The sequence below is a fragment of the Pithys albifrons genome, chromosome 7, assembly GCF_047495875.1.
Source record: "Pithys albifrons albifrons isolate INPA30051 chromosome 7, PitAlb_v1, whole genome shotgun sequence".
NCBI classification, from domain to species: domain Eukaryota; kingdom Metazoa; phylum Chordata; class Aves; order Passeriformes; family Thamnophilidae; genus Pithys; species Pithys albifrons.
In genome coordinates, this window is record NC_092464.1 from 59,815,057 (window position 1) to 59,842,961 (window position 27,905).

The window sequence follows — 27,905 nt, forward strand, 5'->3', positions numbered from 1 at the left end:
TGGGGCTTGGCCAACAGAGATGAAAGATTTGTGCACTTTGGCCACACCAATCCCCTGCAGTGCTCCAGGCTGGGCACAGAGTGGCTGGAGAGCAGCCAGGCAGAAAGACACCTGGGGGTACTAATTGACAGGAAGTTCAACATGAGACAACAGTGTGCCCAGGTGGCCAAGAAGGCCAGTGGGATCCTATGCTGGATCAAAAATAGCGTGTCCAGCAGGCCCAGGGCAGTGACCCTTCCCCTGGACTCTGCCTTGGGGAGGCCAGACCTTGAGTGTTGTGTTCAGTTCTGGGCCCCTCAGTCCAGGAAGGATATTGATTGAGGGGCTGGAGCGGGGCCAGAGAAGAGCAACAAGGCTGGTGAAGGGACTGGAGCACAAGTGCTGTGGGGAGAGGCTGAGAGAGCTGGGGGTGTTTAGCCTGGAGAAGAGGAGGCTCAGGGGAGACCTTACCACTGTCTAGAACACCCTGGAGGGAAGTTCTGGCCAGGTGGGGGTTGGTCTCTTCTCCCAGGCACTCAGCAATAGGACAAGGGGTCACAATGGGCTCAAGCTCTGCCAGGGGAAATTGAAGTTGGATATTAGAAAAATATTCTTTGCAGAGAGAGTGCTCAGGCATTGGAATGGGCTGCCCAGAGAGGGGGTGGATTCCCCATCCTTGGAGGTTTTAAACGCAGATTGGCTGTGGCACTGAGTGCCATGATCTGGTAAAGGGACTGGAGTTGGACCAAGGGTTGGACTTGATGATCTCAGAGGGCTTTTCCAACCCAATCTATTCAATGATTCTATGATTTTGGTGAGGTAAAATCAGGTTCAGGTAATGCTGAGAGTGTTGAAACACTGACTGTGCAAACACTCATGATGGACCTTTACCTATAATTTGTGTACCATTGCAACTTCTGTTGGGATGTGAATATAACTTGATACTCCTAATTTTATCCCCAGCAATCTTCTCTCAGGAACCAAAGGAACCCTGGGACACTGGGGAAAGCCTTGGAACCAAGGGGCCATTCTGACACTTGGGAACCTCGTGGAATCAAAGTTCCATTGTGACCCTGCAGGACCTCAAGGAAACAGAAGCCCACTGTGACCCTGCGGAGCCTCATGGAATCCAGGGATCATTGTGACACTCCAGGGCCTCATGGACTGCAAGGAACCCTGGGACACTGCAGAAATTCATGGAATCAAGGGGCCATGATGACACCGCAGGGTCTCATGGATTCAAAGGAATCCTGGAACATTCTGGAAACTGATGGAATCATCGTGCAATTGTAACACTACAGAAACTTATGGAACCAAGGGGCAATTTTGACCTTTCAGGGCCTCATGGAACAAAAGGGACCCTGAGACACTGTGGAAACTCATGGAAACAAGGGGCCTTTGGGATACTGCAGGGCCTGAAGGAACCAAAGGTATCCTGGGACACTGCAGAGCTCATGGAACCAAAGGGTTCATTGTGACATGTGGGGCCTCTTGGAACAAAAGGGGTCTTGAGACAGTTTTTAACTTCATAGAATCAAGGGGTCATTGTCACACTGTGGAACCTCAGGGAACCAGGATGTCACCTGGACACTGCAGGGCCTCACAGAACTAAAGGCATCCTGGGACAGTACCGAACACTGGAAATATTTTGGGTCTGGCTGAGCTGGAGGTCATTTACCCACAGCAGCCCTCCCAGTGCTGTGCTTTGTGTTGGGAGCTGGAAAGGTGCTGAGAACACACCAATGTTTTGGCTACTGCTGAGCAGGGCTGGCACAGCCCCAGCACTGCAACGTTCCTTCACCAGACCAGGGCAAGATCCTGGGAGGGGACACAGCCAGGCCAGCAGAGCCAGAGTGACCAGAGGGATATTCCAGATCATGGGATGTCAGCTCAGATATAAAAGATGAGGAAAGGAGGAGGAAGGGGTGACATTCATTGTTTGCAATGTTTGCCTGCTGAGCAGCTGCTCCATGTGCTGAAGCCTGGCTTGCTGGGACATGGCCAGACATCATTGATGATGGGAAGTAGAGAACAAACCTGGTTATTTTCCTCTTTGTTCGTGTGCAAACTTTGGCTTTTGATTTAGTAAAATATCTTATCCCAACCCACCAGTCATTTTCTATTTTATTGTCTCTCCCCTGTCCATCTGGGAAGGGCAGTGATAGAGCAGCTTGATGGGCAGCCTGTAATTTTCCCCATTCTCATTTTGCTCTTCTTAAAGACGGGCTTGGCATCTGCCTTTTCCAAGGACCCCAGAACCTCTCAGATTGCTCTGGCCCTTTTGAGAGCACAGCCCAGAATCCCAGGCAAGGGTGATGCAGCAGTTCAGGAGCACTTGCAATGAACTGTCCAAGACCACTGAGATGAATCTCACTGGGCCAGCGGAGTTTGTTCATGGAGTCACTCAGAAATGTCGAGGTCCAGCAAGTCATCCACCTCTGAACTGGGATTGTGGGATTCTCATGCACCCAGGGGTGATCAGAGAGTCTTTCCCTTTTACACCCATGGGGAGATCATTGCAGGAGTCACAGTCTCTCCCTGGGCTCTCACTGCCACTGCCAGGGGCTGGAGGCATCTCAGCCCTCTGGGGTGTCACCTGCTCTGCCCCTCTCTGAGATGCCCCACGGCCTGAGGGATGGACACAGGGGGAGCTCTGTGCTCAGAAGCACATGCCAGTGCTGCATCCTGGGGGTTTTCCAGGGGATGTGGGGCCCAGAGTGAAGTGACCTCGAGACACTGTGTGTCCCACAGCCCTTCCCAGCATCTCCAGGATTAGCTGATGGTCTTTGTGTTCTCTTGGGTTCATCTCCCCCCACACACACTGTGCATGCTGAAGTCTCCTCTCTACAATTGCAGCATGGCCTTGTGAGCTGCTCATTTGGTGTCCTTATGGAGGGACAAACAACCTGTCAGTGGTGGGTGAGAGGCCAGTGCTGGGAATGGTGTTTGCAGGCGGCGATCTGTGACAATTGCCCTGGGGCCCCTTGCCCAGGGTGTCCAGGAAACAAAGACAAAGCCCAGACCCTGCTCTGCTGCTCCTTCAGGTGTGTCCCTGGAGGCCTGGCTGTGGAAGGGACACTGCTGTGCCCTCTCCTGCTCTCACACACTTTGGCTCTTCACTGTGCTTTTCTGCAACAGGGCAGTTTCCTGGGGCTTGACAGCCTAGGAGAAGACACCAGTTCCTTACAGCCCCAGGGCTTGTCACCTCCTCACCCACTCCATAGAGCTGTGGAGGTGTCCTACTGCTCTCCTGCACTCCCCATTCCACACCCCACATCACTCTGCTCCAGGAGCATCCTGTGAGGAACCAGAGATGGGTGGCAGGGCTTGGCTGTCCTGCTTGGCAAAGTCCATCAGGCCCTTTCACAGCCACATTCCACAATCCATTTTCCACCTGTAACCAGTGACTCTGAGCTGCTCCTTCCCCAGCCCCAGGGAGGGTGTCCTTGTCGGCTCATTCCCTCCGGGGTCTCTTTTCAGTCATGGCCTCAGTGGGGCTTGCTGACACTCTCAGGAACCTGAAGGTTTGATGATGAATTTTGCTTTTTTAGAGTTTTTTTTCAGTTTTCAAATCTTCAGTTCAGGAATTCAGTGCCAGGGTGCTCATTAACATTCAAAACATCCCAACAAGACAAGCCTTTGAGAATAATTTAATATTAAGGCTTCAATTCTTTTATGCTTCATTAGACAGATACCAGAAGTGTATTCAAAGTGAGTGTGCGACAGTGACAAAAAAATGAAGAAATATAACTTTTTGTCCCATTTCCTTTTTCCTGTTTATACACTGAGAGCAGCAAACCCTAATTGATATTGTTCCCAAGCACCAGGGATGGTCTCCTTGTCTGTTCATTCCCTTCACGGTCTCTTTTCACTGATGGCATTTTAACAAAACAAACCCCTGGGAATAATTTACTTTTACATTTTCAAATCTTCTGTGGTCAATTACAAAAATCTCAGAAATGCATTCAAAGTGAATATCTTATACTTAAAAAAAGAAAAACCTACAAGCAAAAATATGTCTTTTTTGTGGCCTGTTTATTTTTGCCTGTTTATACATTATTATCAGCAATTCCCTATTGATATTGACCCAGAGCATCTCCTAATTCAGTGTGAATAGATATGAAAATCAAGACCCTTTTTGTCTGACAATCCATCTGATTTTTCCCTAATCCCCACCCCACCATATCCCTCATCACATCCCTGGTACTCAAAGCAGCCTTGTGGAATCTGAGCTTCCTCCACTAAAGGCTGGACCTGCAGGTTTCAGTTCCTGGGCACCAACTCCCACCTCCTGTACTTGGAGAAAGAGCTGCAGGGATGTTCATGTATTGTCAGCAAACAAAACCAAAGGAAGGCACAGCTCAAAAATAGAAGAAATTCCTCTGCTATTTTAAGTTCACATTACTGACGTCCACTTTCCACAGCAGGCAATTTTAGACCAATGGAAAACATGTTATGTGTCAAGTACAGATCTAAATGTCCCTCCAAGCGCTCCCTACCCCAATTCTGTCCATTTTGCCCTTTGCACAAGGTGAGTCACACACTGAAGTCAGAAGTTCCCTTGATCCAGAGCAGGAGGAAAAGAGAGAAAGTGAATGAATTACTTTGTTGTGCAGAGCTAAATCTCCACTAATCCAAATATTTTGGGGTTACAGGAATTTTATTGGGCATGTTCTGCAGCATTTGTTCAGGTCACAACAGGTAAGGTGGGATTGCTGACTGCTGGAGGGCAGGAAGGCTCTGCAGAGGGGTCTGGACAGGCTGGATCGATGGGCCCAGGCCAACTGGATGAGGTTCAACAAGGCCAAGTGGTGGGTCCTGCCCTGACGTCACAACCACCCCAAATCCCTGGCCATGCCCTGCATCTGATCCCAAAGCCTGTCCTGTGTCCTTAATACGTCCATTTCCAAGGACTGTGTGGGACAAGGGAGCTTCATACTCTGGGTATGGAGCGAGATCCAAGTGTGACTGGAGTGGGAACCACAACTCATCAGGCTTGTGCTCTTTAGGGGATCGGGAACTGGTGACACTTAGAGGCACAGAAAGTTTCCCTTCATTGCTCACAGTAAAAAATTAACCAGGATACAATTTAAAACCTCCACAGCTCTTTGTGCAGCTTTCCTCAGCCACAGCAACCAGGAAAAGCCACATCCTTGCTGTGCTGGTCCCACAGCCCAGGGTGCTCCTGGCCTCCCTTGCTGCCAGGGCACACGGCTGCCTCCTGCCCAACTCCTGCCCACCCACAGCTGCCTTACAGGGCTGCTCCCAGCCAGGCAGCTCCCAGCCTGTGCCATGGCCAGGGCAGTGCCCTGCAGGGGCACACACTGCCATGTGTCCCTCTGCCATTGCAGGAGGTTCCTGCCAAGACGGGCTCTCCTCCTCCCTGAAGCTTTCCCTGAGCACAGAGGCCTGAGAGACCTTTCCAGTGAAGACTCAGGCAGAGAAGCCATGGAGTCCCTCAGCCCCACAGCAGTGTCTGCTGGAATTAAATCCCCCTCCCCATCCCACAGCAGCTCTGCATTTCCCTCCTTCAGCCTTGGTCTCCAGCACAGCCACTGAGGCTCTTTTGGCTCCTGACTTTTCCTGCATCCAGCAACTCCAGGGGAGCTTTGCCTTCCCCACAGTCCCACGTACAAAGCACAGGCCATGCCCAGGAATTCCTTGTCTGTGCCTGGCCTTGCTATCAACCCCTGGCAGAGATTCCATGGCCCCTTTGTGCCCCACTGCCCCGCAGCTGGTCCCACAGCCCTTTGTGCAGCCGAAACACAGGGCAGGAGCATCCAGGGTGGGGAATGGCCCCTCTGATGGGATGGCCAGGGCAGTCCTTGGCCTTCGTCACAAAAGACTGGGGGTGCAATTAACTGGGATAAAATGAATAGTTACTTTTTTTTTTTGATAACAGCAAAGTTAGAAGGGGGAAAAAAGGAAAATAATATAAGCGGACAGACATGGTCTCTCATGAAATGCAGTGGCTGTCACTGACAGAGCAAAGCAGGCAGTCTCTTCCTGCTAAAAAGCATCCAGTCATCATTTTCCTCACAGCATCCTTCAGCTCCTGGTTCCTCAGGCTGTAGATGAGGGGATTCACTGCTGGAGGCACCACTGCGTACAGAAGTGCCACCACCAGATCCAGGGATGGGGAGGACATGGAGGGAGGCTTCAGGCAAGCAAATGTGCCAGTGCTGATAAACAGGGAGACCACGGCCAGGTGAGGGAGGCACGTGGAAAACGCTTTGTGCCGTCCCTGCTCAGAGGGGATCCTCAGCACAGCCCTGAAGATCTGCACATAGGAGAAAGCTATGAAAATGAAACATCCCAGTAATAAAAAAAAACTAGCCACAAAAATCCCAACTTCCCTGAGGTAGGAGTATGAGCAGGACAGCTTGAGGATCTGGGGCACTTCACAGAAGAACTGGCCCAGGGCATTGCCCTGGCACAGGGGCAAGGAAAATGCATTGGCTGTGTGCAGCAGAGTATACAGAAAGCCACTGGCCCAGACAGCTGCTGCCATGTGGGCACAAGCTCTGCTGTCCAGGAGGGTCCCGTAGTGCAGGGGTTTGCAGATGGCAACGTAGCGGTCGTAGCACATGATGGTGAGAAGGAAAAACCCTGCTGACATGAAGAAGACAAAGAAAAAGACCTGTGCAGCACATCCCATGTAGGAGATGGCTGTGGTGTGCCAGAGGGAGTTGTGAATGGCTTTGGGGACAGTGGTGCAGATGGAGCCCAGGTCTGTGAGGGACAGGTTGAGCAGGAAGAAGTGCATGGGGGTGTGCAGGTGGTGGTCGCAGGCTATGGCGCTGATGATGAGGCCGTTGCCCAGGAGGGCAGCCAGGAAGATGCCCAGGAAGAGCCACAAGTGCAGGAGCTGCAGCTGCCGCGTGTCTGCCAATGGCAGGAGGAGGAACTGGCTGATGGAGCTGCTGTTGGACATTTGCTGCCTTGGGGGACTGTTGTCTGTTGAGGAGGAAAAGGCAGAACTAAGTTAGCTCTGACCATTGTAGCAAAACACATTGTCTCACAGCAACTTGACAATAAGGGTCTCTCTTTTTAAGACCTCTCTGCATCCTGCTCACCTGAGCTCTGGGTTTTGTTGGCTGATGAGGCCATTAAAACAGGGACACTGTAATGGACTCCTGAGGAGTCCTTTTTGCCTTGCAGAGAGAGGGAACTCAGAATGCAGGGTGAGCTCAAATTAATGTACTAGTGATACACCAAAGAGCTTCCAGCCCTACTGGTTGCAATTTGCCCAGCTGAGGAATTGAGCTGAGGGTATTCTTTGTATTTGTTCACGCAGTTGTACCTGCCACAATTACCAGTGGTTGTGGGTGTCTGAAATGCCTGAAATTTTTATTGCACTGCAGGTCAAGTCTTCTGGGTCAAGAGACATGACCCATATCCCTGCCCTGCTCATCCCTGCCCTGCCACGAGGGGGTCACTCCTTCCACCCACACTTTCTCCCTGCAGGGCCATGGGGAGCCCCTTGACCAGGCTGAGCTGACCCTGGCAGGCAGCAGAGACCCTGCCCCAGCACACAGAGCCCTGGGCTGCAGGACCCTGCTCTGCAGGACAGCCCTGGGCACCCCTGGCTGCACCCCCACCCTCACACCCAACAGCCATTCCTGCCAGAAGGGAACCTTCTTGCCCTGTGCCTCTGATGCTCCACACCAGGAAATCCAGGCAAGCCATCCTGACAGGTCCTGTCAGTGCTGGCATTTGGCAGGTGTAAGAGACACTTCCAGGAACTCACCTGCACTGCTCTGCAGCCAGAGACTTACCCTGGCAAAGGGCTGTGAAGATTCCTCTCCTGATGAGCTCTCACCTGTCCTCCCACTCCAGGACACCTTCAACCTCTTTCTCACTTCCCTTGCCTGCCCTTGGAGCCTGCAGGTCCTGCCCTGCTCTGCTGTATGGTCACCTCCTCTCCACTGTAGAACTGTGGGAGTCCTTCTGAAAGATCCTGGATGCTGTGGGATGTGCCAGCTTTAGGAGATCCTTGCAGGAAGAGAAGATTAACTTTCCTATAGCCAGAGAATTCTTCATTCAAATACTGTGGAGGTTTCTCCTTTAATGAAAGCTCAGTTCCCTCCCAGCCCAGGCTGCCTCTCACCTCTGTCCCTTCTCTGCTGTGCCCTCGGTGTGTGCAGGCAGTGCCCTGAGCCCTGCTGGGCTGTGCACAGGAGCTGCTCCTGGGCAGAGCTGTCTCTCTGCAGCGCTGCCCGCTTGCCAGGAGCTCCCTGTGTGCCAGGAGCCCGGCCCAGCTCAGCAGCACAGCAACAGCCCAGGGCATTTAATGGCCCTCTGGGGGGTTTGGTGCTGAGTCCCTGAACATCAGACCCTGAGGAAAGTTAAAGTGAGATTCAAACTGTAAAGTTTCTTGTAGTGCTAATGGGTCCCACTGAGGGACACAACTGAGAAAACATCCCCAGGAGTTTTTTGAGCAGAAACGTGGAAACAGGGATGACAGGTCAGAGAATCACAGGATCATCAATGCTGGAAGAGATTTTCAAGATCTTCTAGTCCAATTATCATCCAAGCACCACTACAATCCTCCCCAAATCATATTCCAAGGTGCCAAATCCAACCAACACCTGAGCACTTCAAGATACCACCAACTCCTTTGGCTACTTTTTTCATTGCCTAAAGAAAGTCTCAGTGTAAAAAGAATTTTTTGATATCTAATCTGAACCTTGACCTATGCAAGTCAAGTCTGTTTCCTCTCTTTCCCTCCATATAGTCTTGGCAGAAGAGAGGGAGACCCCTGCTCACTAAGACCTCCTTTTGGGTCTTTGAAGAGAGCAACAAGGTCCTCCCTGAGCCTCCTCTTCTCCAGACTCAAGAACACCAGTTCCTCATCCACAGCAGCACTCAGCGGTGGCGTAACTTCATTCAGGCCACGATAGTCCACAGTCAATCTTCATTCTCCATCTGATTTACGTACAGGCCAGATAGGGCTGTTGAAGGGTGAGTGTGTTCTGCTGACCACCCCTTGGCTCTCCAGCTTCCTGATCATTTTATGGATGGGAATCACAGCATCTCGGTTTGTACGATACTGTCGCCTATGTACAGTTGCAGTGGCCATCGGTACTTCTTGATCATTGACTCGGAGTAATCCCACAGCAGAAGGGTCTTCTGAGAGACCAGGGAGAGTAGATAACTGTTTGGACTCTCCTTCAATCACTGTGGCTACACCAAAAGCCCACCGGTACCCCTTTGGGTCCTTGAAGTGTCCTCTTTTTAAATAGTCCATACCAAGGATGCTAGGGGCTTCTGATCCTGTCACAATGGAATGCTTTTCCCATTGGTCTCCTGTTAGGCTCATGTCAGCCTCTACCACCGACAGGTCCTGAGACCCTCCGGTTACTCCAGAAATAGACACAGTCTCTGTACTCTCATGTTCTGATGGCATTAATGTACATTGGGCACCAGTATCTACCAAAGCTCGATATTTCTGAGGATCCGATGTGCCAGGCCATCGAACCCACACAGCCCAGTAAACCCGATTATCATCCTCGTCCCTCTCCTCCTCCTGGCAGGAGGCAGGGCCCCTCTATTGTTGTTCCTGGTCGGAGCATTCTCCATCTGACATGTGCGATGCTCTGTCAGAGGCTCCTTCATCAGCATGGGGGGAGTTGTTTCTTTTGCGTCTCGGAGATCGATGTTTCTTTTCCGGGGTCTTTGCTTCAACTATGTGGACAGCTTTCTTGCCAGCTACTTTCTGTTTTAATTCTTGCACTCGGGCTCTAAGTTTAGAGGTGGGTTCACCGTGCCATTTTTTCATGTTTTCCCCTAGCTCGCGCAGAAGGACCCACAAGAAACCACGCTCACTTTGTGTCTTACTCCTGGGGCTTCCAGTTTTCTCTCGTGCTGCATGAGATGACCGAGAACGGGAATGGGAACGAGAACGGGAACTGGAACGAGAATAAGAACAAGACCTTTCTTTGCGACCTCTAGAACGTCTGTGTCTAGGTTCTTCTTCATACACAGAGCGTCTAGTATTCCTCTGGTGGCCTCTAGTTCTCCCTCGTGCTGCATGAGGTGACCAAGAACGGGAACGGGACCGAGAACGGGAACAGGAACTTGAACGAGAATGAGAACGAGACCTTTCTTTGTGACCTCTGGGACCTTTGCCTCTAGGTTCTTCTTCATACACAGAGCGTCTAGCATTCCTCCCTACCCTTTCCCCACTGTAGAGGGAAGAATGCTGGTAGTTAGAGGGGACCCTCATGGTTTCTGATATTCTCCGTATCCAGTGACACATTCTGTCAATGTGTATCTCATTCTCGTCCATACTTAGAGGGTATGCAGATATCAGACATGGCATATAAGACTTAGGGGCCCCATTCATCACCTTATCCCACATTGGCTGTGTGCATGGCATCTTCTCTGGGACCAAGATGTCATAGTAATTTGGATCAGAGTATATAATCTCCAGCATGGCCAGTTCCCACAGATACTGGATGCCTTCTTCTGCAGTATTCCACTCTCTTGGAGCACTCACCAAATACTCTTTAAATGGCTATCTTGCCCTCACGGCACGGAGGATTCGGGTCCAGAGACTGGATGCCATCTCCCCCTGTCCCATTTCCTGTTCTATTTCACGGTCTCGGGCAAGAGATCCCAATTGTTGTGCTTCATGACCTTCCAGCATATGACTACTGGCCCCCTGGTCCCAACATCGCACCAGCCAGGTGAGGATGCGTTCATCGGGCCACCGATTGTAATCCCTTCGTATATCTCGAATCTCCTTTGGGGTCAATGATCGTATAATTTCACTTTCCCTCATTATTTCCTGTCCATCTCTCCCACGTACTATTCTCTCTACCTGTGTTTTTACTCTTCCACTCCTTCGTGGAACCTCTCTCACTTCCTTTCTGACCCTCTCACGCAAAGATGGGGATTGTTCGCGCCGTGAGGATGAGCTTCTATGGTGTTCACTCCGGGAGGATGGGCTCCTACGTCGCCCATGCTGTGGAGAGAGACTTCTACTTCGTTCGAGCCGTGGGGAAAGACTCCTAGCTCGTGCACCCCGTGAAAGGGAGCTCCTGCGTTGTTCATCAGGTCTGATGAATGGAGGTAGCACATAGTCCTTGGAAGGCTGGGGTAAGGGCCTTCCCCGGTCATCTATTCCCTCAAATGTAGGTCTAGTATGGGGAGGTGGAATCATACCTCCAAAGGAGGGTTGCCTTTGGAGAGGCTGAAACGGTCCTTCCTCAGGCTGACGGAAGCGCGTTGACCTCCTCTCTTCCTCCACTGGGTACTTGCGTATGTAGTCAGAGCACCAATCGTCGAATGTTATTCTATCCCAGGATGCTCGCACCGTCCCTTTCCTTTCTCCAGGCATGCCTCTGGTCTCTTTTGGGCGTGCCCCCAGTCCCATTAGGTGTGCCCCATCCCTTGTGACCACTCCTCCCTCTCTGGCGGCTGCTCCCTCTTCTACTGTGACTATTCTTTCCTCTCGTGCCGTTGCTCCTTCCATCGTCACAGTAGTTTCTTCCTCTCTCGCAGCTGCTTCTTCGTCTACTTCTTCTTCTTCTTCTTCTTCTTCTTGTTCCTCTTCTTCTTCTTCTTGTTCCAATTGCGGAGGTGGCTCTATGGGTTTTGTAGTCTCCTTTGTCCTCGTTGTTTTCTTCTTTATGGGGGCAATGATAATCTTCCGGTCCATAACTTCAGTTTGAGTTCCCACAGAGCGAATAGGAACTGTATCCGCGTCGGCTTGAGTTTGAGCTTCAACTGTGGTCTTGGTGGGTTTAGTAGGAATGGCCACTTCCAGATCTACAGCTTGAGTCTGAGTTTCCACAGAGCAAATAGAAACTGTATTGACGTCGGCCTGAGTCTGAGCTTCAACTGTGGTCGTAGCAGGCTTAATAGAGATGGCAACCTCCAGATCTACGGCTTGAGTCTGAATTTCTATGGAGCAACTGGAAGCTGTATTAGCTTCAGCTTGCATCTGGGTTTCAGCCGTGGTTGTAGCGGAGACAGCAGAAATAGCCTTGTCCAGATTTGCAGCCTGAGTTTGGGTTTCTGTCGAGCAAACAGAGACTGTATTTGCTTCAGCCTGCGTCTGAGTTTCAGCTGTGGTTGTAGAAGGGACAGCAGAAATGGCCTTGTCCAGATTTGAAACCTGAGTTTGGGTTTCTACTGAGCAAACAGAGGCTGAAACTTGAGTTTGGGTCCCTACAGAGTGAATGGGGGCTTTGTAGGCCTCTGTTTGAGTCTGAGTCTCAACTGTAGTTTTAGCAGGGACAGCGGAGGTAGCCATGTCCGGGTCTGCAGCTTGAGTTTGGGTTTCTACAGATCGGACGGAGGCTGTATTAGTTTCAGCTGCTTGAGTTTGGGTCTCTACAGAAACAGCCTTGACCTCATGCTGTGTTTGGACTCCGCTTTCGGTAGTCTGAACAGGGACTGCACGGGTCTCGGATGGCATATCTCCATATTCTATCCTGTCCTCAAGCCATTGACAGTAGTCTATGGCACATCGATAAGCACTAGCCAGGCCCCAACACAAAGCAGAGACTCGCGTATACGGGTCCTCATAGGAAAAACACTCTTCTGATAAGCAGAGGGCCACCTCAGCAGAGTCACACACTTCTTCTGGCGTGAACTTCCAAAGAGCGGAGGGTGAGATACGCCCTAGCACTTTACCGAGATCCGACCAAGGCCCATCCCACCCTGGGACTGGCCTGTCCGAAGCCCCTTCCAAAGTTCCAGCGAGTCCCCCAGAGGCATAGCCTTTCTTAGGTACGAAACAAGGGAAGCAACAAAGTGCCAGCATTCTTCCAATCTTATACAACAGTTTCGTTACCTTCATAAACACTAGTGCTGTCACAATACAATTTAGGTAATAACTGGGACCAATTGTAAAGTAGGGATCTCTCTCAATAGTCCATTAATGTCATAATTTAACAGGCCTTTAATGCCAAGATTCAGGAGGGCCTTACATGGATGACAATTATCAGGCAGACCTAGGTATGTCCCTAGGAGACCTCTCAGAGTGGGAGTAAGCATTAGCACCATCAGTATGTAAAAGAATAGAAAGACACTTAACAGGAGGCCTTTCACTACAAGAGACTGCCAGGCCATGCCAGCAGGGTTGGACTGACCTCCTCTGGTACCTCTCAGGTATTTGCTAAAAAGGGTGAAAACCATTCTTTCTATTGTTTACCTTATGCCTGAGTCTCTGTTCCCAAACAAAAACCTTGTTTATAACAAAAAGATACTCTTTTGATAATACCACTTCAGTTGGCAGTTCTCCCAGACACTGTTCTCTAAACAGAGAATTATTTACAAAACAACTCAAGGTCAGTATCTCCGTGGAACCTCCAATAATGTCCCAGGTTTGGCCTAGCTGTTGCCAACCCTGGACTGGCCCCCCCCTTCCCCTTCCCAGAACCTTCCCAGCAAAGGAAAGGGGAAAAAAAAACTGAAGAGAAACGCACTCTAAAGAAACTGAACTGAATAAAAAGAATAAATTATATTTACTAACATTTACAAACCACACTGTATACACAATACATAGGATCCCACCTCCCAGGGGAGAGGGGAAGGGAGAAAAGGGGATTGATTAGCTGGGAAATAGGGAAGACACCAACCCAACCTAAAGAAACCGAATGAATCAAAAGAAACACAATTAAAAACCTCAAGGAAGGGGAACAAGAATGAAACAATCTCACCCAGGACAGGAGAAACACCAGGGACCAGAGGGACCAGACTTCAACCACCTCCCTCCAGCTCCTCAGCCAAGGAAGGGAAAGTAAGAACAACCACTCCCCCACTGCTACGTGGAAGACACGTGTGGAATACTTGTAACTTCCTTAGATACAATGGTTACTGAGGAAGCCATGGGTCAAACCATTACACAATGGCCTCAACTAGAGTACCCCACCACATCCAGAATAATACTACTAATGTTGACTTCGCAACACTATTCGAGTTGGAGATAGTGGTTCCACCGTCCATTGTGTGGGGACCTTCTTCACCCTGGTATAATGAATCCAATTGTCGATTCCTTGAACTTTCACAGCGGTGTACGTAGTCATGATCACCTGATGAGGTCCGTCCCATTTTTCCTTTAAAGGCTCCTCAGACCAATTCTTTACGTACACCTGGTCCCCTGGAAGGATGTCGTGGACTGGATTCTCCAGGGGCAGAGGTCGATTCCACTGCAACGCTCCCCTTATAGCTGTAAGAGTTTTGTTTAAAGCCAACACATAATTTAACAACATTTGGTCTCCCGTTAAATGAGGGTTTCCCTGATAAGTGGAAGCATGATAGGGTTTACCATATAAAATCTCATATGGGCTCACCCCTAACTTTTCCCTTGGTTTTATCCTAATTCTTAGCAGAGCTAAAGGTAACGCCTGCGGCCACTGGATCTCCGCTTCCTGACAGATCTTTTTAATTTGGTTTTTCATTGTTTGATTCATTTTTTCTACCTGACCACTTGACTGAGGTCTCCAGGGGGTGTGCAAGTCCCAGGAAATTCCTAGGGCCTTTGAAATTTCTTGTACAATCCCGGCCACAAAATGAGGACCTCTGTCTGATGATATCCCTAAAGGTACTCCAAACCTCGGGATTATCTCCTTTAACAATGTTTTGACAACTTCCTTTGCTTGATTAGTTCTACAAGGAAAAGTTTCTGGCCATCCTGAAAAGGTACAAACATAAACCAGTAAATATTTAAAATTCTGAGCCTTTGGGAGCTCAGAAAAATCCACCTGCCAATAATCTCCGGGCTGTGGTCCTGTTTTAATCACACCCATCTTGATCTGTTTCCTCACCACTGGATTATTCCTAATACATACCGTACACATAGCATTAACTCTTTTTGCTAATGTTAACATCTGGTTCGAGAATATTTCCTTCTTTAAAAATTTCACCAAAGCTTCTGCCCCCCAATGGCACTTACTATGTTCCATTTCGAGCACGTGTTTCATGACCTTTACTGGCAATATTACTTGCCCTACGGGGGTAACATACCATCCTTTAACATTCCTCTTCGCCTGAATCATCTGCGCTAGTTTTTCATCCTCTGGAGAGTAATGGGGTACTGCCTCCATGTGTGCCGCAGCAGGGTTTCCTCGAACCGGCAGCAATGCTAATTGAGTCCATGCTTCCCGGGCCACCTGTCTGGCCACTTGATCCGCTTGCCGATTTCCTTGGAATTCCTTCCCCGGATCATTTTGGTGTCCTTTAACATGCATTATCGCAACAGCAGCGGGTTTATATATTGCCTCCAGTAATTGGAGTATTTCCTCATGATACTTTATGGACGATCCCTGTGAATTAAGTAGGCCCCGTTCTTTCCACAAAGCCCCATGTACGTGTACTGCTCCAAAGGCATTTTTAGAATCAGTCCAAATGTTCACCCTTTTGCCTTGGCTCAAAATCAAAGCCCTTACCAGTGCCCAGATTTCGGCTTTTTGTGCTGAGGTTCCCGGGGGTAGCGCCTTCGCCTCCACTATCTGCTGCAGAGTGACTACTGCATAACCAGCATACCTGGTGCCGTTTTCCACAAAACTGGAACCATCCGTGAATAATTCCCAGTCTGGGTCCGACAATGGTTCGTCCTTTAGATCCTTGCGGCTAGCATATACTTGTTCGATCACCTCTACACAATCGTGTTCCAGTTCTCCCTCCTCCTGAACCGACATAAGGAATTCTGCCGGATTAAGGTGGTTAGTCAATTTTAACTCGATGTCATCCTGTTCCCTCAGCAATACCTGGTACTGAAGCATACGACTCGAAGAGAGCCAATGCCCCCCTTTTTGTTCTAATACAGTAATCACCATATGTGGCACATAAACAGTCATGCGCTTTCCCAAGGTTAGTTTACACGCTTCTTGAATCAGGATTACTGTGGCTGCCACTGCCCTCAGGCATCCCGGCCAGCCACTACTCACTGTGTCCAGTTGTTTAGAAAAGTACCCAACGGGCCTTTTCCACGACCCCAACTTTTGTGTAAGTACTCCCAGGGCCAATTGTTGCCTCTCATGTACATACAATTGAAAGTCCTTGGTTAAGTCAGGCAATCCCAAGGCTGGTGCCTCCTTAAGAGCTTGCTTCAGCTCCCGAAACGCTTTTTCCTCCGCCGGTTCCCATATGAACTCCTGCCTTTTCACCGCCTCATACAGCGGTTTAGCCATCAGTCCACAGTCAGGGATCCATAGTCGACACCAGCCAATCATTCCTAGAAAAGATCTCAGTTCATGGTGATTACGAGACACTGGAATGTCACAGATTGCTTTTATGCGGTTCGTTCCCAATCGACGTACCCCTTGGGAAATTTCACAACCCAGGTAGATAACTTTCTGTTTTGCCAACTGTGCCTTTTCCCTAGAAATTCGGTATCCTGCTTGCCCCAACATGTTCAATAGATCAATAGTCAGTTTACAACAGAGTTCTCGTTCTGTGGCTCCCAGGAATATATCGTCTGTGTATTGTAGAATTACATATGAAAAAGGTGAATCTTTTACCTGAGTAGTTCTCCATTCTTCCAATTCTTTGGCTAGCTGATTACCAAATATAGTAGGTGACGATTTGAATCCTTGAGGCAGTCTAGTCCAAGTAAGTTGGCACTTCCGTCCCGTGTCTGGATTTTCCCATTCGAATGCAAAGATATGTTGGCTTTTGGGTGCCAGAGGGATGCAGAAGAAGGCATCCTTTAAATCAATTACTGTGAACCACTGAAATTTCTCAGAAACAGATGTTAACAGAGTGTACGGGTTAGCTACCACAGGGTGTATATCCTTAGTAATTGCATTAATTGCTCTTAAATCCAGGACCAACCTATAATTTCCGTTTGGTTTTCTGACGGGAAAAATAGGAGTATTATATTCTGATTCACATTCCTGCAAAATACCTAAACTTAAAAATTGATCAATCATAGGAGCAACTCCTTTCCTAGCCTCAAGCCTTATAGGGTACTGTTTCACCCGCACCGGTTGTGATCCTTCTTTTAATTTCACTATCACTGGTTCAGCAGCTTTAGATTTACCAGGAGTCCCTGTTTCCCATACCCAAGGTACTACCGCCTGCTCAATTTCCTGAGGTATCATCTCTTTCTCTACTTCCTTAATCACAAATAATTTTGCTATATTTTCCTCAGGTATTTCCAATTTTACTCTATCCTTTTCAAATATTATCCTTGCCTGTAACGCTGAGAGCAAGTCCCTCCCAAGCAACGATTCCGGACTATTTGGCATATATAAAAACTGATGATCCAATTCCTTTCCCCCAAATTTAATATCGAGTGGCCGCAGGAATGTCCTTTCCTCTACTTCCCCGGATACCCCAACTACCGATACTTTTGATTCACTTAATGCCCCCCGCAATTCATTCATTGCAGAATAACTAGCCCCCGTATCCACTCTAAATTCCATAGGTTCCCCCTCTATTTCCATTATCACTTTGAGATCCCGATCTAGTCAGCTCTGATTCTGAGTATTTCCCATCATCAATGATTGAGCGACACCTTGTGGATTTCCCACAAATGGATTCATTCCATTCCCCATAGTATTTACTGGGGTCATTCCATTATTAAAAGGACCCCCAACCATTTGTATGCCCTGATTAAGTGGGCATTCATTCTTCCAATGTCCCAACCCTTTACAAAGTGCACATTGATTAGGCCCCAATATTCCACGAACATTCATTCCTTGGTTACCGAAATCCCCTCTCCCGAATCCACCACGTCCTCTTCCGCGACCCCTACCTCAAAAATTTCCCCCACTACCACTCGTAGCCTGTTTCAATACAGCCAACATGCCTGCCTGCTGTTTCTTTGTCGTCTCCTTTTCCCTATTATTATATACTTTCCATGCCACCTCTAACAGCTTTTCCAAATTCCGCATTTCTTCTCCTTCTAATTTTTGCAGCTTTTTCCTAATATCTTCCTGTGAGTGTCCCATAAATATTGAGGCCAGCTGAAGTTTACCAGGTTCTGACTCTACATCCAAGTTAGTATATTTTCGAGCAGTATCCTTCAACCTTTCCAAAAATGCCGACGGAGATTCCCCCTTTTCCTGTCTCACCGAGTATAGCTTTGACCAATTCAAAGTTTTAGGAATACCATCACGAATTCCTTCAACCAACAATTCTTGATACTCCTTAAGTGCCTCATACCCCCTCGATGTATTAGGGTTCCATCCTGGATCCTCCCTTGGTACCAAATCATTAAGCATGCTATGAGTCACTTGGGCCCTAATCATAACTCTAGCCTGGTCAGTCATAACCTTCATCACCATCTCCTTTTCAGTAGAATCCATAAGTGTGTCTAACAAAACTTGTAAATCATTCCAATCCAGGTTTTGCGCCTTAATAACCATTTTTACCACCCGTGCAACCTTCTCCGGATTCTCCCGATAAGCTCCGGCTGACTGTTTCCAAATCATCAAATCGCTAGGTGAAAACGGGACCTTAACTATAACCCTTCCACCATCTGCCCCCACCGCCTCCCGTAGAGGCGCCATCAATTTAGGTCACACGTCCCCCTCCTTCCCCTTTTGCCTTCCCCGGCGTGTGCGTCCAGTTAATGGGGTTCTTTGTACATCACCCCTATTATCTAACTCCGACTCTTCATCTGAAGAGGAGGGAGCAGAGGTCTTTTCCTATTTTAAGGCTTTCAAGAGAGGGACACAGAGGTGCACTAGGGGAGACCAACAACGACACGTCTTCCTCCGTGGGCTCAATAAAGCGCAACTTTCGCTCTTTACAACCCACACATTCATTATTAATAGTTTCCAAAACCAGCATACCACATTCTTTTAACCATTCAGTTTTTCCTTTTAAATGATAAAACAAATCTAAGTAAGGTATCTCATCCCATTTATCATTTTCCCTTAAGAAACCCATCAAAGGAGCGATAATCTCCGTAATCATTGTACCATTCCGCGGCCATTGCATTCCCCCCATTTCATATTCTGGCCAAACATGATTACAGTAATCAATCAAGTTCTTTTTCTTCATCCTTTGTTCAAAATTCTCCGTTTTCCAGTGCTTCAACAAACACCCGAGGGGGGAATCCTCGGGAATATCCTCATCGTTAGAAGACATTATCCCACAGCTCCAGAATGACAACATATATAACAGAAATATGTACGACGCTGCGACTAACCACCAACCTATATCCCCAACTTGCCAATTCTAGTCGCTACCGAATGGCAAGTACCGGACCTGCACGGTTCCTATGTACGTGTCTTACGGCCGGTGCCCAGGCTTCCAATACCAACCAACCAATCTTACCACCCCCTTTCAGAATAAAGCCACCCCCCTTTCAAAATAAAGCACCTTCAGGCTCACCTCTATGTAGTTGTCCGACAGGCGCAGGGTCGAGCATGAACTGATGACTCCCCGAGGAAAATGCTCGGTGTCGGCTTGGAGTGGATCAAGACGCGAACCGCCCCAGCAGCCCTCGGAGCCCCACGTTTGGGCACCAAAAACTGTTGCCCGTTTAAAGGAGAACACAAACCAACAGTATGTCAGTTTATGCGGTGCTTTATTTGCTGGGCCCGGGAAACCTGGGGACTATTGTCCTAAGCCAGGATTCCAACGAGCCATTCTTGAAGACTGCTTTTATACTTTTTCTACAGCGTTGTACGTGCACAAAGACACACGGTCTTGTCCATAAATCAGTTACATAGGTTATACATATACAATTGATATCCGTCTTCAAGGGTTAAAAATCTACCATGCTCGTCTAACACAGGATACTGGTTAATTAGACTCCCATCACCAAACCATTTGCAAAACCCCTTACATATGTTGATTCTAATCTTATCTTTAAGCAACAGTTTGTTTTCTTCCTCAGGTTCTATTTACTTCACTAATCCCTTTAATTATTGTCCTGCTGTTCCTAGCAAATTCCCAATAGTTTCTAGGCCCCCACTACTGTTTCAAGTTACCCCACCTCAGGCCCAGTTAAACCCCGTAAACCTTAGCATAACTACTTCCACGATTAGATTTACGAATATATTTGTAACAACATGAACAGAGGAATCTTTCACAAGACCAGGTTACCCAGAGCTCTGTCCAATCTGGCCTTGAACACTCCAGGGTTCAGGCAGTCACAGCTTCTTTGGGAAACCTGTGCAAGTTCTTCCACACCTTTAGAGGAAAAAACTACTTCCTAAAGTCTCATCTAAAGCTACTCTTTGTCAATGTGAAGCCATTCCTCCTTGTCCTGTCACTCCTGGCCCTTGTAAACAGTCTCTCTCCATCTCTTTGTTGGCTCTTTTTCAGGTCCTGGAAGGCCACAAATAGGTCACCTCAAAGGTTGACTTCTTCAGGCTGAACAATCCCAGCTCTCTCAGCCTTCCCTCATGGCAGAGTTGCTCCATCCCTCTCATCATCTTGGTGCCTCTTCTGGGCTCACTCCAACAGGTCCATGTCCTTGCTGTGCTGAGACCACAGAGCTGGTGGCAGCTCTGCAGGTGGGGTCTCACCTGAGAGGGCAGAGGGGCAGAATCCCCCTCCCCTGCTGCCCAGGCTGCTTTGGAGGCAGCCCAAGACACCACTGGTCACCACTTGCCTTGGTGACCAAAGATCCAGGAACACATCCCCCCTGGAAAGGCCTCCTATTACCTGGGTCAAGAAGTTTCCCCCCTATGCATTCCAGGAGTTTCCTGGAGTGTCCAGAGCCCTCCTTGCTGCTTTCCCAGGAGGTGTCGAGCAGGTTCGCTCAGCAGGAGAAGGGCCTGTGAGCTGTGGCACCTGGGAATATGGTTTAGTTGTTGGTGAAGGTGACAGTGATGATAACTTGGGCTCCAGGATCTTAGAGGTCATTTCCAGCCTTAACTACTCTGTGATTCCATGGTGACTCAGTCACTTCCCTGGACATTCTCTTCCAATGCTTGATAACCTCAGTTGCACAGACACCACAGGCAGCCAAGCCCTGTCCTGCCAGCCTGCACAGCCCAGCCCTGCATCTCTCTGGCCCTGGGGACAGCAGGGGACACCTCAGTTCCTCTTTCATTGCCATGTGCCACCCAGCAGGCTCTGAATCAAACCTGTTGCTTACCTGGGACTTTGGGCACTTGGTACCAGCTTTCTGTGTTCCAGTGAGGAGTGATAAAGATCCTCACTGGGCACCTGGAAGTCACATCAACCTCCCAGTCCCTTCACAGTCACAGCTGAGCTCAGCACAAAAGCTCCTTTAGGTCTGGAGGTTCTTTGCAGCAGCTTTTTAGCAGAGCTGCCACCTGGGCCAGCAAAGGGGATGCTGAAACCTCTGTGAGCCTTGTCAGCCTTGGCTCCTGTAGGACAATAAGGAACTACAGAATCATAAACAGTTTGAGTCAGAAGGGCCCTTATAGGTCATCCAATCCAACTCCCTGCAATGAAAAGGGACATTTTCAACTAGGTCAGGTTGCTCAGAGCCCCATCCAAGCTGCCCTTGAATGTTTCCAAGGGTGGGGCACCGACCACCTCTCTGGACAACAACCCGCAGTGTAAAAGATTCTTGTTTATATCTAGTTTGAATCTGCCCTCTGTAAGTTTAAAATTGTGATCTCTTGTCTTATCAAGCCCATCAAGCTCATCTGCCCAGGCCCTGTTGAAAAGTCTTTCAGGTGCTCCTCACAAGCCTTGACCAAACCAGATGAGCCATGAAAGTTCCCTTGGCTGTTCCAGGTGTGTGGTGAAGTGCCCTTGACTGTGCCAGGTGCTCCTGTATGATAAAGGTGGGGACAATCCTGACCATAACAGGTGGGGATCACAGGACAATCACCCACTTTCTGAAAGCCTTGGAACATTCCCTACATGAATCGTATGTAGCACAAGTGGAACAATTCCCAAACATTTTGGAAACTCCAGTAATTACTGACATGAGGATGGAAATTCAGCAGAGAACTAAAGCCAGTCACCCTGTGACCCCACAAACAGAGGTCCTGAGGGAGGCCCCTGGAGCTCCCCAGCACCTCCCTCTCAGTGGGCACCTCTGGGAGCCTCTCGGAGCTCGGGAACCCTCAAGTTTGCAACACTCCAAAGAGCGTCGCTGATGCCCAGGACAATTCTGATCCCCCTCAACAAACACACCCCTCCAGGTGCCCCCCTTGTCTCTTGGGAAACACAAAGGGACGGGATGGAAGTGTTTCACTGACAACCAGGAGAATTGTGGATGGGCACCTTTACTCACACAGATATTGATGTGTCCACACATCTCTGCCTGTGTGTGTGTGAGCTGAGTGTGGTGTGAATGTTGTTGTTGTGTATCTATAACTGAGTCACTGTTAAAATTGTAGCAAATGGTGCAGATTCACTTGATAACTGATAAACTCATAAATGATACAGTGCTACTACCCTGTTTTAACTCTTTTGTATCAAAATCCTTTGTACTCTGACCATCTTGCAGCTCAACCCTCTGTGTAAATCATTCTCTTTCATTAAAAAAAATATTTTTTTTGTGACGCCCAATTTGAAATTTCCTCCTTAGCAAAACTACAAAACAACTCCAATTAGTACAAATCTTGAAGACTTGAAAACAATTAAAGAAAGAGAAATAAATTGTTTTTCTGTGTTTTAATGAGCCCCACTGTGTATTTGGAGATGAGTCCATGATCCTCAAGTAGTGAGACAAAATTTGAAATACTGCTCAAGAAGTCAGAAGCCAAACTCCAAGTCCCTTGAAGCATCAATGGGCCCCATTGAGGGCAGGCACTGACAAAGCCTCCCCAGGGACTCCTTAGAGCAGATCCCTGGAGGCCCTGATTGCAGGGAGACAAAGGCTCTGTGCAGGCACCTGCAATGCTGAGAAAACCCTGGGCTGGTTGGAGAAAGTACAAAAGTCAAGGCCTGAACCCCAGGCCCTGGGACAGCAGGTGCTGTCCCTCACAGGTGGCTCAGGGCTGTTTGTGGGGCAGTGGGATGGGAGGGGGAGGAACAACAAATGTCCAAATCTGTGCAACACCTCCCAGCCTCCTCAGGGAGGGCTGAGGGAGAAACCAAGTCCAGAATGTGCAAAGAAAGTTCCTTCTGGTGACCTCAGTGGCAGAGACACCTGCCAGACCCCAGAGGACAAAGGCCTGGGTGCTTTTGTGCCTTCCAGCCCTGCCAGAGCCCTTGGCCATCTGTCCTGCAGCCTGTCCTGCCCTGTCCCTGCTGCTCCTCTGGCCTTGCAGGCTGCACACACCCATCCTGCTTTGCCACCAGCCCTCCCAGCAGCATTTCTGTGCCCTCACTGATGTCTCTGCTCCATCTCTGGCTGTTCCCTGGAACACAAAGCCATGGGATGATACTGACACCCTCTGGGTGACCTCTTGCACCTCAAGGCTCCTTTCTGAGTGACATTTCTTTATCCTCCCTTCCACTCAGAAACTTCCCAGTTGCACTTTGTGACTTTCCTTCTCTTTCCACTACCAAGAAAAGCTCTGTCATCCTGGCAGAATCACAGAATATGCTGAGCTGGAAGAGGCCTGTAAGGATAATCAAGTCCGACACTTAGCCCTGCACAGGACCATCCATAGGAGTGAAACCATGTGAGGATCATCCAAACCCTCCTTGAGCTCTATCATGCTTGGAGCTGTGACCAGTGCCCCAGGGTGAGTGTTCAATGCTCACCCAGATCCTCCTTGAGCCCTCTCCAGTTCTTCCTCATTCTTCCACAATGAGGAACCTCAAACCCAAACACATCAGTCCAGATGTGTTACCCCAGGGTTCATTCAAAGGGGGTGACACCTCCCTTGTCCGGGTGGCCACACTCCCTCCAAGGCAGCCTCATGTTCTGTTGTCCTTATTAACTTTGATCCTGAGCCCCTGTGCCACGGGACATCCCTCACACAGCCCAGGCCCTTCTCCTCGGGGTCACTCCAGAGCTGTTCAGGTCCCTGCCCTCATCTCTGGGTCATTGTGCCCCCAGGGCAGGACTGGCCTCTTTGCCTTCTTAAACTCCAACAGGTTTGTGTTGCCAGAGCCCAGAGCTCCTCAGGTCCCCTGAGAGGGCCTCTCAGCTGGGGCAGCTCTCAGGGTGTGTGCACAGGTGGCTCAGCTGCCTCTGGGTGCCCAAGGCTGCTGCTGCCTGTCAGGGAGGTGACAGATGTGACCTGGTAGCCCCTTCCCAGCCATGGGCCCCTGGAGATGCTGAGGCACAGCTGACTCCTCACAGCATTGCCACCCATCTGCTCCTTGTGTGCCATGAGCTGATCAGGTCCAGGTCACCTCACATTCCTCTCCCAACACCTTGTGCCTGCCCTGGGCCCTCAAGGTCTTTGCCCTGATCCCAGGAAGGGGCATGGAGAGTAAATGGTTGCAAGCTTAGAGTGTGGGAAGAAATGCCCTCAGTTGTGGTGTTGAGGTAAGGATTGATGTATTAGGGTTTAGAGTTTGACATTCAGGGGTAGGGCTTGGGCAGAAGTTTAGGAAGGTTTGGTGTTGTGCTGAGTGTCTGATTTGTCCTCAGCAAGTGGGGTATATTTGTGAGAGAGGGTTAGGATTAAATTGAGAGGTTTAATGCTTGTGATGGGGCCATGGATTAGTGCCAGCAACAGAGTCCAACTAAGGGTACAGGGAGCTTGAGCTTTGACTTCCTGGTAAAGCTGAGATTGGGATCAGAGTAGTGGATTCCTTGTCCTGTGAGGGCAGCACCTTTCAGTGGTGTCAGGGTTTGAGGCTACTGGTAAGAAACTGGGTAAAGGCCTATCAGGAATATTTGCACAGTCAGCATTGCAGCACCCTCAGTGTTACCTGAACCAATTTTTACCCCATCAAATTCTTTCATCTCTGTTTGCCAAGCTACTTTTCTCTCCCCTAAATTCACTGTATTTCTTCAGAGCCTTCTTCTCTCTCCAGAGAGCCTGTCCCGAAATGAGTCTGTCCATACTGGCCTGGGTGGCAGCTCCTGGTTCCCACTCCCTGCTCCCTGCAGGGCCCTGAGCTGGTGAAGCTGCTCTGCAGAGGGAGGGGACTGTGGTGCCCTGGGGCCATGGGGTGACCCTGCACTGGCCATGCTTGCCAGGGTGGGAAGCAGACACAGCTGGGTGGGGATCACAGCTGCTGAGCTTCTGTCCATGTTTCCAGATGGCTCAGGAGCCAAGGACAAGGCTGAGCAGGACCAGGGGGTGTCTCCAATGGCACCAGGGCAGGGTGGGGTGGCACTACATCCAGCCCATGGGCTCCTCTGAAACATGCCACAGGCTTGTATCCCTTTGCCTACTGGCTCCCCAAAGCATCTCCTGGCACTGAGGAGCCAGGAGTGTTCTCTACAGGTTCGTCTTTTCTTCTGCATGACTCCTCTTTCAATGGTCATTCCTTTTAGGAAATGCCACTCCTGGCTCATCCAGGCTCACTAACTGGCCACAGGGATCCCTTGAGCTCTCCTGGACACTACAATAGCTTCTCTCCAGGACGGCATCAGCCACCAGTCCCACTGCAGGTGGGACAGCAACAGGCAGATCCATCAAAGACCTGTAACACTCTGCTTCAACATGTGCAACCAAGAATGGGGCTCTTGGTCCAGCCCTTGGTCCCAACAGATTCCCATGGGTATCTGATCCCGTCCCTCTGAATCCATCAAGAACCCAAGAGCCAAAACCATTTTAACGGATGAGCTCCCTGGGTGTGTTCCTACCCCCAGCTCTGAAGAGATGTCCAGCCCCTGGCCCTGCCCTGCAGTGAGACCCTTTGGCCATGGTGGTGCCTGCCCAGAGCCCAGCTTTGACACAGGGGTCACATGGCCCGTTCCTGCTGCAACCACGAGGATGGCTCTGTAGGGACAACAGGATTGTCACAGGTTACAGGACACCTTGGGGCTCCCACAACACTCAGGGCAAGAAAGGACACTGTGGAAGGGAGGGGAGCCCATCCATGGAAAGACCATGTGCTGCTGTCCTTGGCCAGGGATTCAGGGGAGCAGCAGCCCCGAGTCACAGGCACAGAGATTGAGTGCCCACCAAGGCACCAGGGCCAGCCCCAAGGGCACCAGGGCTGCTCCTCCACGGGGCAGCTGCACGTTGGGCTGCTGAGACCCTCCTGAGAGCTGGGGCTGCTCCAGCAGCTCCAGAGGGTGGAATAAATGGGAGCTGAGAGAAATAATTTTTTCCTGTGTCCTTTAATGAGATCATCATCACAGGGATCCATCTGTACTTGAGTATGTTGGGTTAAGAATAAGCTGAGAGAAGGCCAAGATAATACAGAGAAACCTGACTAATACCACCATGAGTAACCTGACCTAGTGAGTGCCACCCCTGCCAGTGGTGGAGTAGTTGGAACTAGATTGATCTTCAAGGTCTCATCCCAACAGAACACTTCTGGGATGATTCAATTCTATCACAGGTATAGAACAGAAAAACGGAAAAAGAAAAGTTATTTCTGGCTATTCTTGAGGCACAATTGGAGCCCCAGTGGGGTAATTGGAAATCTTAATCTGAAGTGGACTGTGTTCAAAGGCTTTGCAGAGGGCATCCTTGATTTCCTTGTTTCTCAGGCTGTAGATGAGGGGGTTCAATGCTGGAGGAGCCACTGAGTACAGAACTGAAACTACCAGATCTAGAACTGGGGATGAGATGGAGGGAGGCTTGAGGTTAGAAAATATGCCAGTGATGACAAACAGGGAGACCACAGCCAGGTGAGGGAGGCACGTGGAAAAGGCTTTGTGCCGTCCCTGCTCAGAGGGGATCCTCAGCACAGCCCTGAAGATCTGCACATAGGAGAAAACTATGAAAATGAAACAGCCAAAAACTGATAAGGCAGTAACCACAATGAGCCCAATTTTCCTGAGGTAGGATTGTGAGCAGGAGAGTTTGAGGATGTGAGGGATTTCACAGAAGAACTGGCCCAGGGCATTGCCATGGCACAGGGGCAGGGAAAATGTATTGGCTGTGTGCAGCAGAGCATTGAGAAAGCCACTGGCCCAGGCAGCTGCTGCCATGTGGGCACAAGCTCTGCTGCCCAGGAGGGTCCCGTAGTGCAGGGGTTTGCAGATGGCAACGTAGCGGTCGTAGCACATGATGGTGAGGAGATAAAACTCTGTCATGATGAAGAACAGAAAGAAAAACACCTGTGCAGCACATCCCATGTAGGAGATGGTTGTGGTGTCCCAGAGGGAGTTGTGCATGGCTTTGGGGACAGTGGTGCAGATGCAGCCCAGGTCTGTGAGGGACAGGTTGAGCAGGAAGAAGTGCATGGGGGTGTGCAGGTGGTGGTCGCAGGCTATGGCGCTGATGATGAGGCCGTTGCCCAGGAGGGCAGCCAGGGAGATGCCCAGGAAGAGCCAGAAGTGCAGGAGCTGCAGCTGCCGCGTGTCTGCCAGTGGCAGGAGGAGGAACTGGCTGATGGAGCTGCTGTTGAACATTTGCTGCCTCTGGATATGGTTATCTATTGAGGAAGAAAAGGCAGGACTGAGTTAGGCCAGACCATATTAGCAAAATGTATTCGACATTCAGGGTCTCTCTTTTAAGGAAGACCTTTTTGCACTCATCTCCCCTGAGTTCTGAGTTTTTCTGGCTCATGGAGTCATTGAGAGCAGGGATCCTGTAATGGGCTCCTGAGGATTCATTCTTGCTGTGCAGTAAGAGGCAACTGAGAACATGGGGTTACATCAAATTAAATGCACTTCTGATGTTTCAAAGTGTTCCCAGCATTGCTGGTCACAGCCTGCCCAACTGTGGAACAGACCTGAGGAAATTTGGTGTCTTTTATTTGGTTTCAGTTCAACTTGTCAGGAGTGGGTTTGGATGGCTGAAAACTCTGGAATTTCTAATGTGCTCCAAGTGAAATCTTGTCAGTCCTGAGAGGCAAAGGAATGGTCTCTTACTGCAATGGCAGGAGAGCTGCTCTGGTCATCAGTTCTGTTCTCAGCTGACCTGTGCTGGCAGCTTGGCCTGGAGGAGGATCACGCAGAGGAATTCCCTTAAAAAGAAACAAGTCACAACTGTGATCAGAGAAATTCAGGTTCAAAGGGACTTCTCATCTTTCCTCAGGGTGCCCCATCTTTCTCC

The 27,905-nt window shown here is 49.5% G+C and overlaps 4 protein-coding genes across 4 annotated transcripts in view; 1 reads left to right on the forward strand and 3 right to left on the reverse strand.

Annotated features, from left to right (window-relative positions):
• LOC139673816 (zinc finger protein 850-like) overlaps positions 1-27,905 on the forward strand; it is a 554,262-nt gene that overhangs the window by 499,220 nt on the left and 27,137 nt on the right. Inside the window, 1 exon segment of the mRNA XM_071559637.1 lies at positions 24,563-24,572. Within this exon segment, the coding sequence (XP_071415738.1) occupies positions 24,563-24,572 (10 nt within the window).
• LOC139673810 (zinc finger protein 850-like) overlaps positions 1-27,905 on the reverse strand; it is a 1,066,517-nt gene that overhangs the window by 125,736 nt on the left and 912,876 nt on the right. The window lies entirely within an intron of this gene.
• LOC139673880 (olfactory receptor 14J1-like) lies at positions 5,847-7,741 on the reverse strand. The gene is made up of 2 exons (XM_071559813.1): positions 7,730-7,741; positions 5,847-6,936 (listed from the first exon to the last, which is right to left on the reverse strand). The coding sequence occupies exon 2, from the start codon at positions 6,911-6,913 to the stop codon at positions 5,936-5,938; it is 978 nt and encodes a 325-aa protein (XP_071415914.1). The 5' UTR covers positions 6,914-6,936; positions 7,730-7,741; the 3' UTR covers positions 5,847-5,935.
• LOC139674276 (olfactory receptor 14A16-like) lies at positions 26,282-27,259 on the reverse strand. The gene has a single exon (XM_071560467.1). The coding sequence runs from the start codon at positions 27,257-27,259 to the stop codon at positions 26,282-26,284; it is 978 nt and encodes a 325-aa protein (XP_071416568.1).

Bases quoted from the DNA above. Each gene is read 5' to 3' on its own strand.
- LOC139674276 (XM_071560467.1), bottom strand. From the start codon at position 27,259: ATGTTCAACAGCAGCTCCATCAGCCAGTTCCTCCTCCTGCCACTGGCA.
- LOC139673880 (XM_071559813.1), bottom strand. From the start codon at position 6,913: ATGTCCAACAGCAGCTCCATCAGCCAGTTCCTCCTCCTGCCATTGGCA.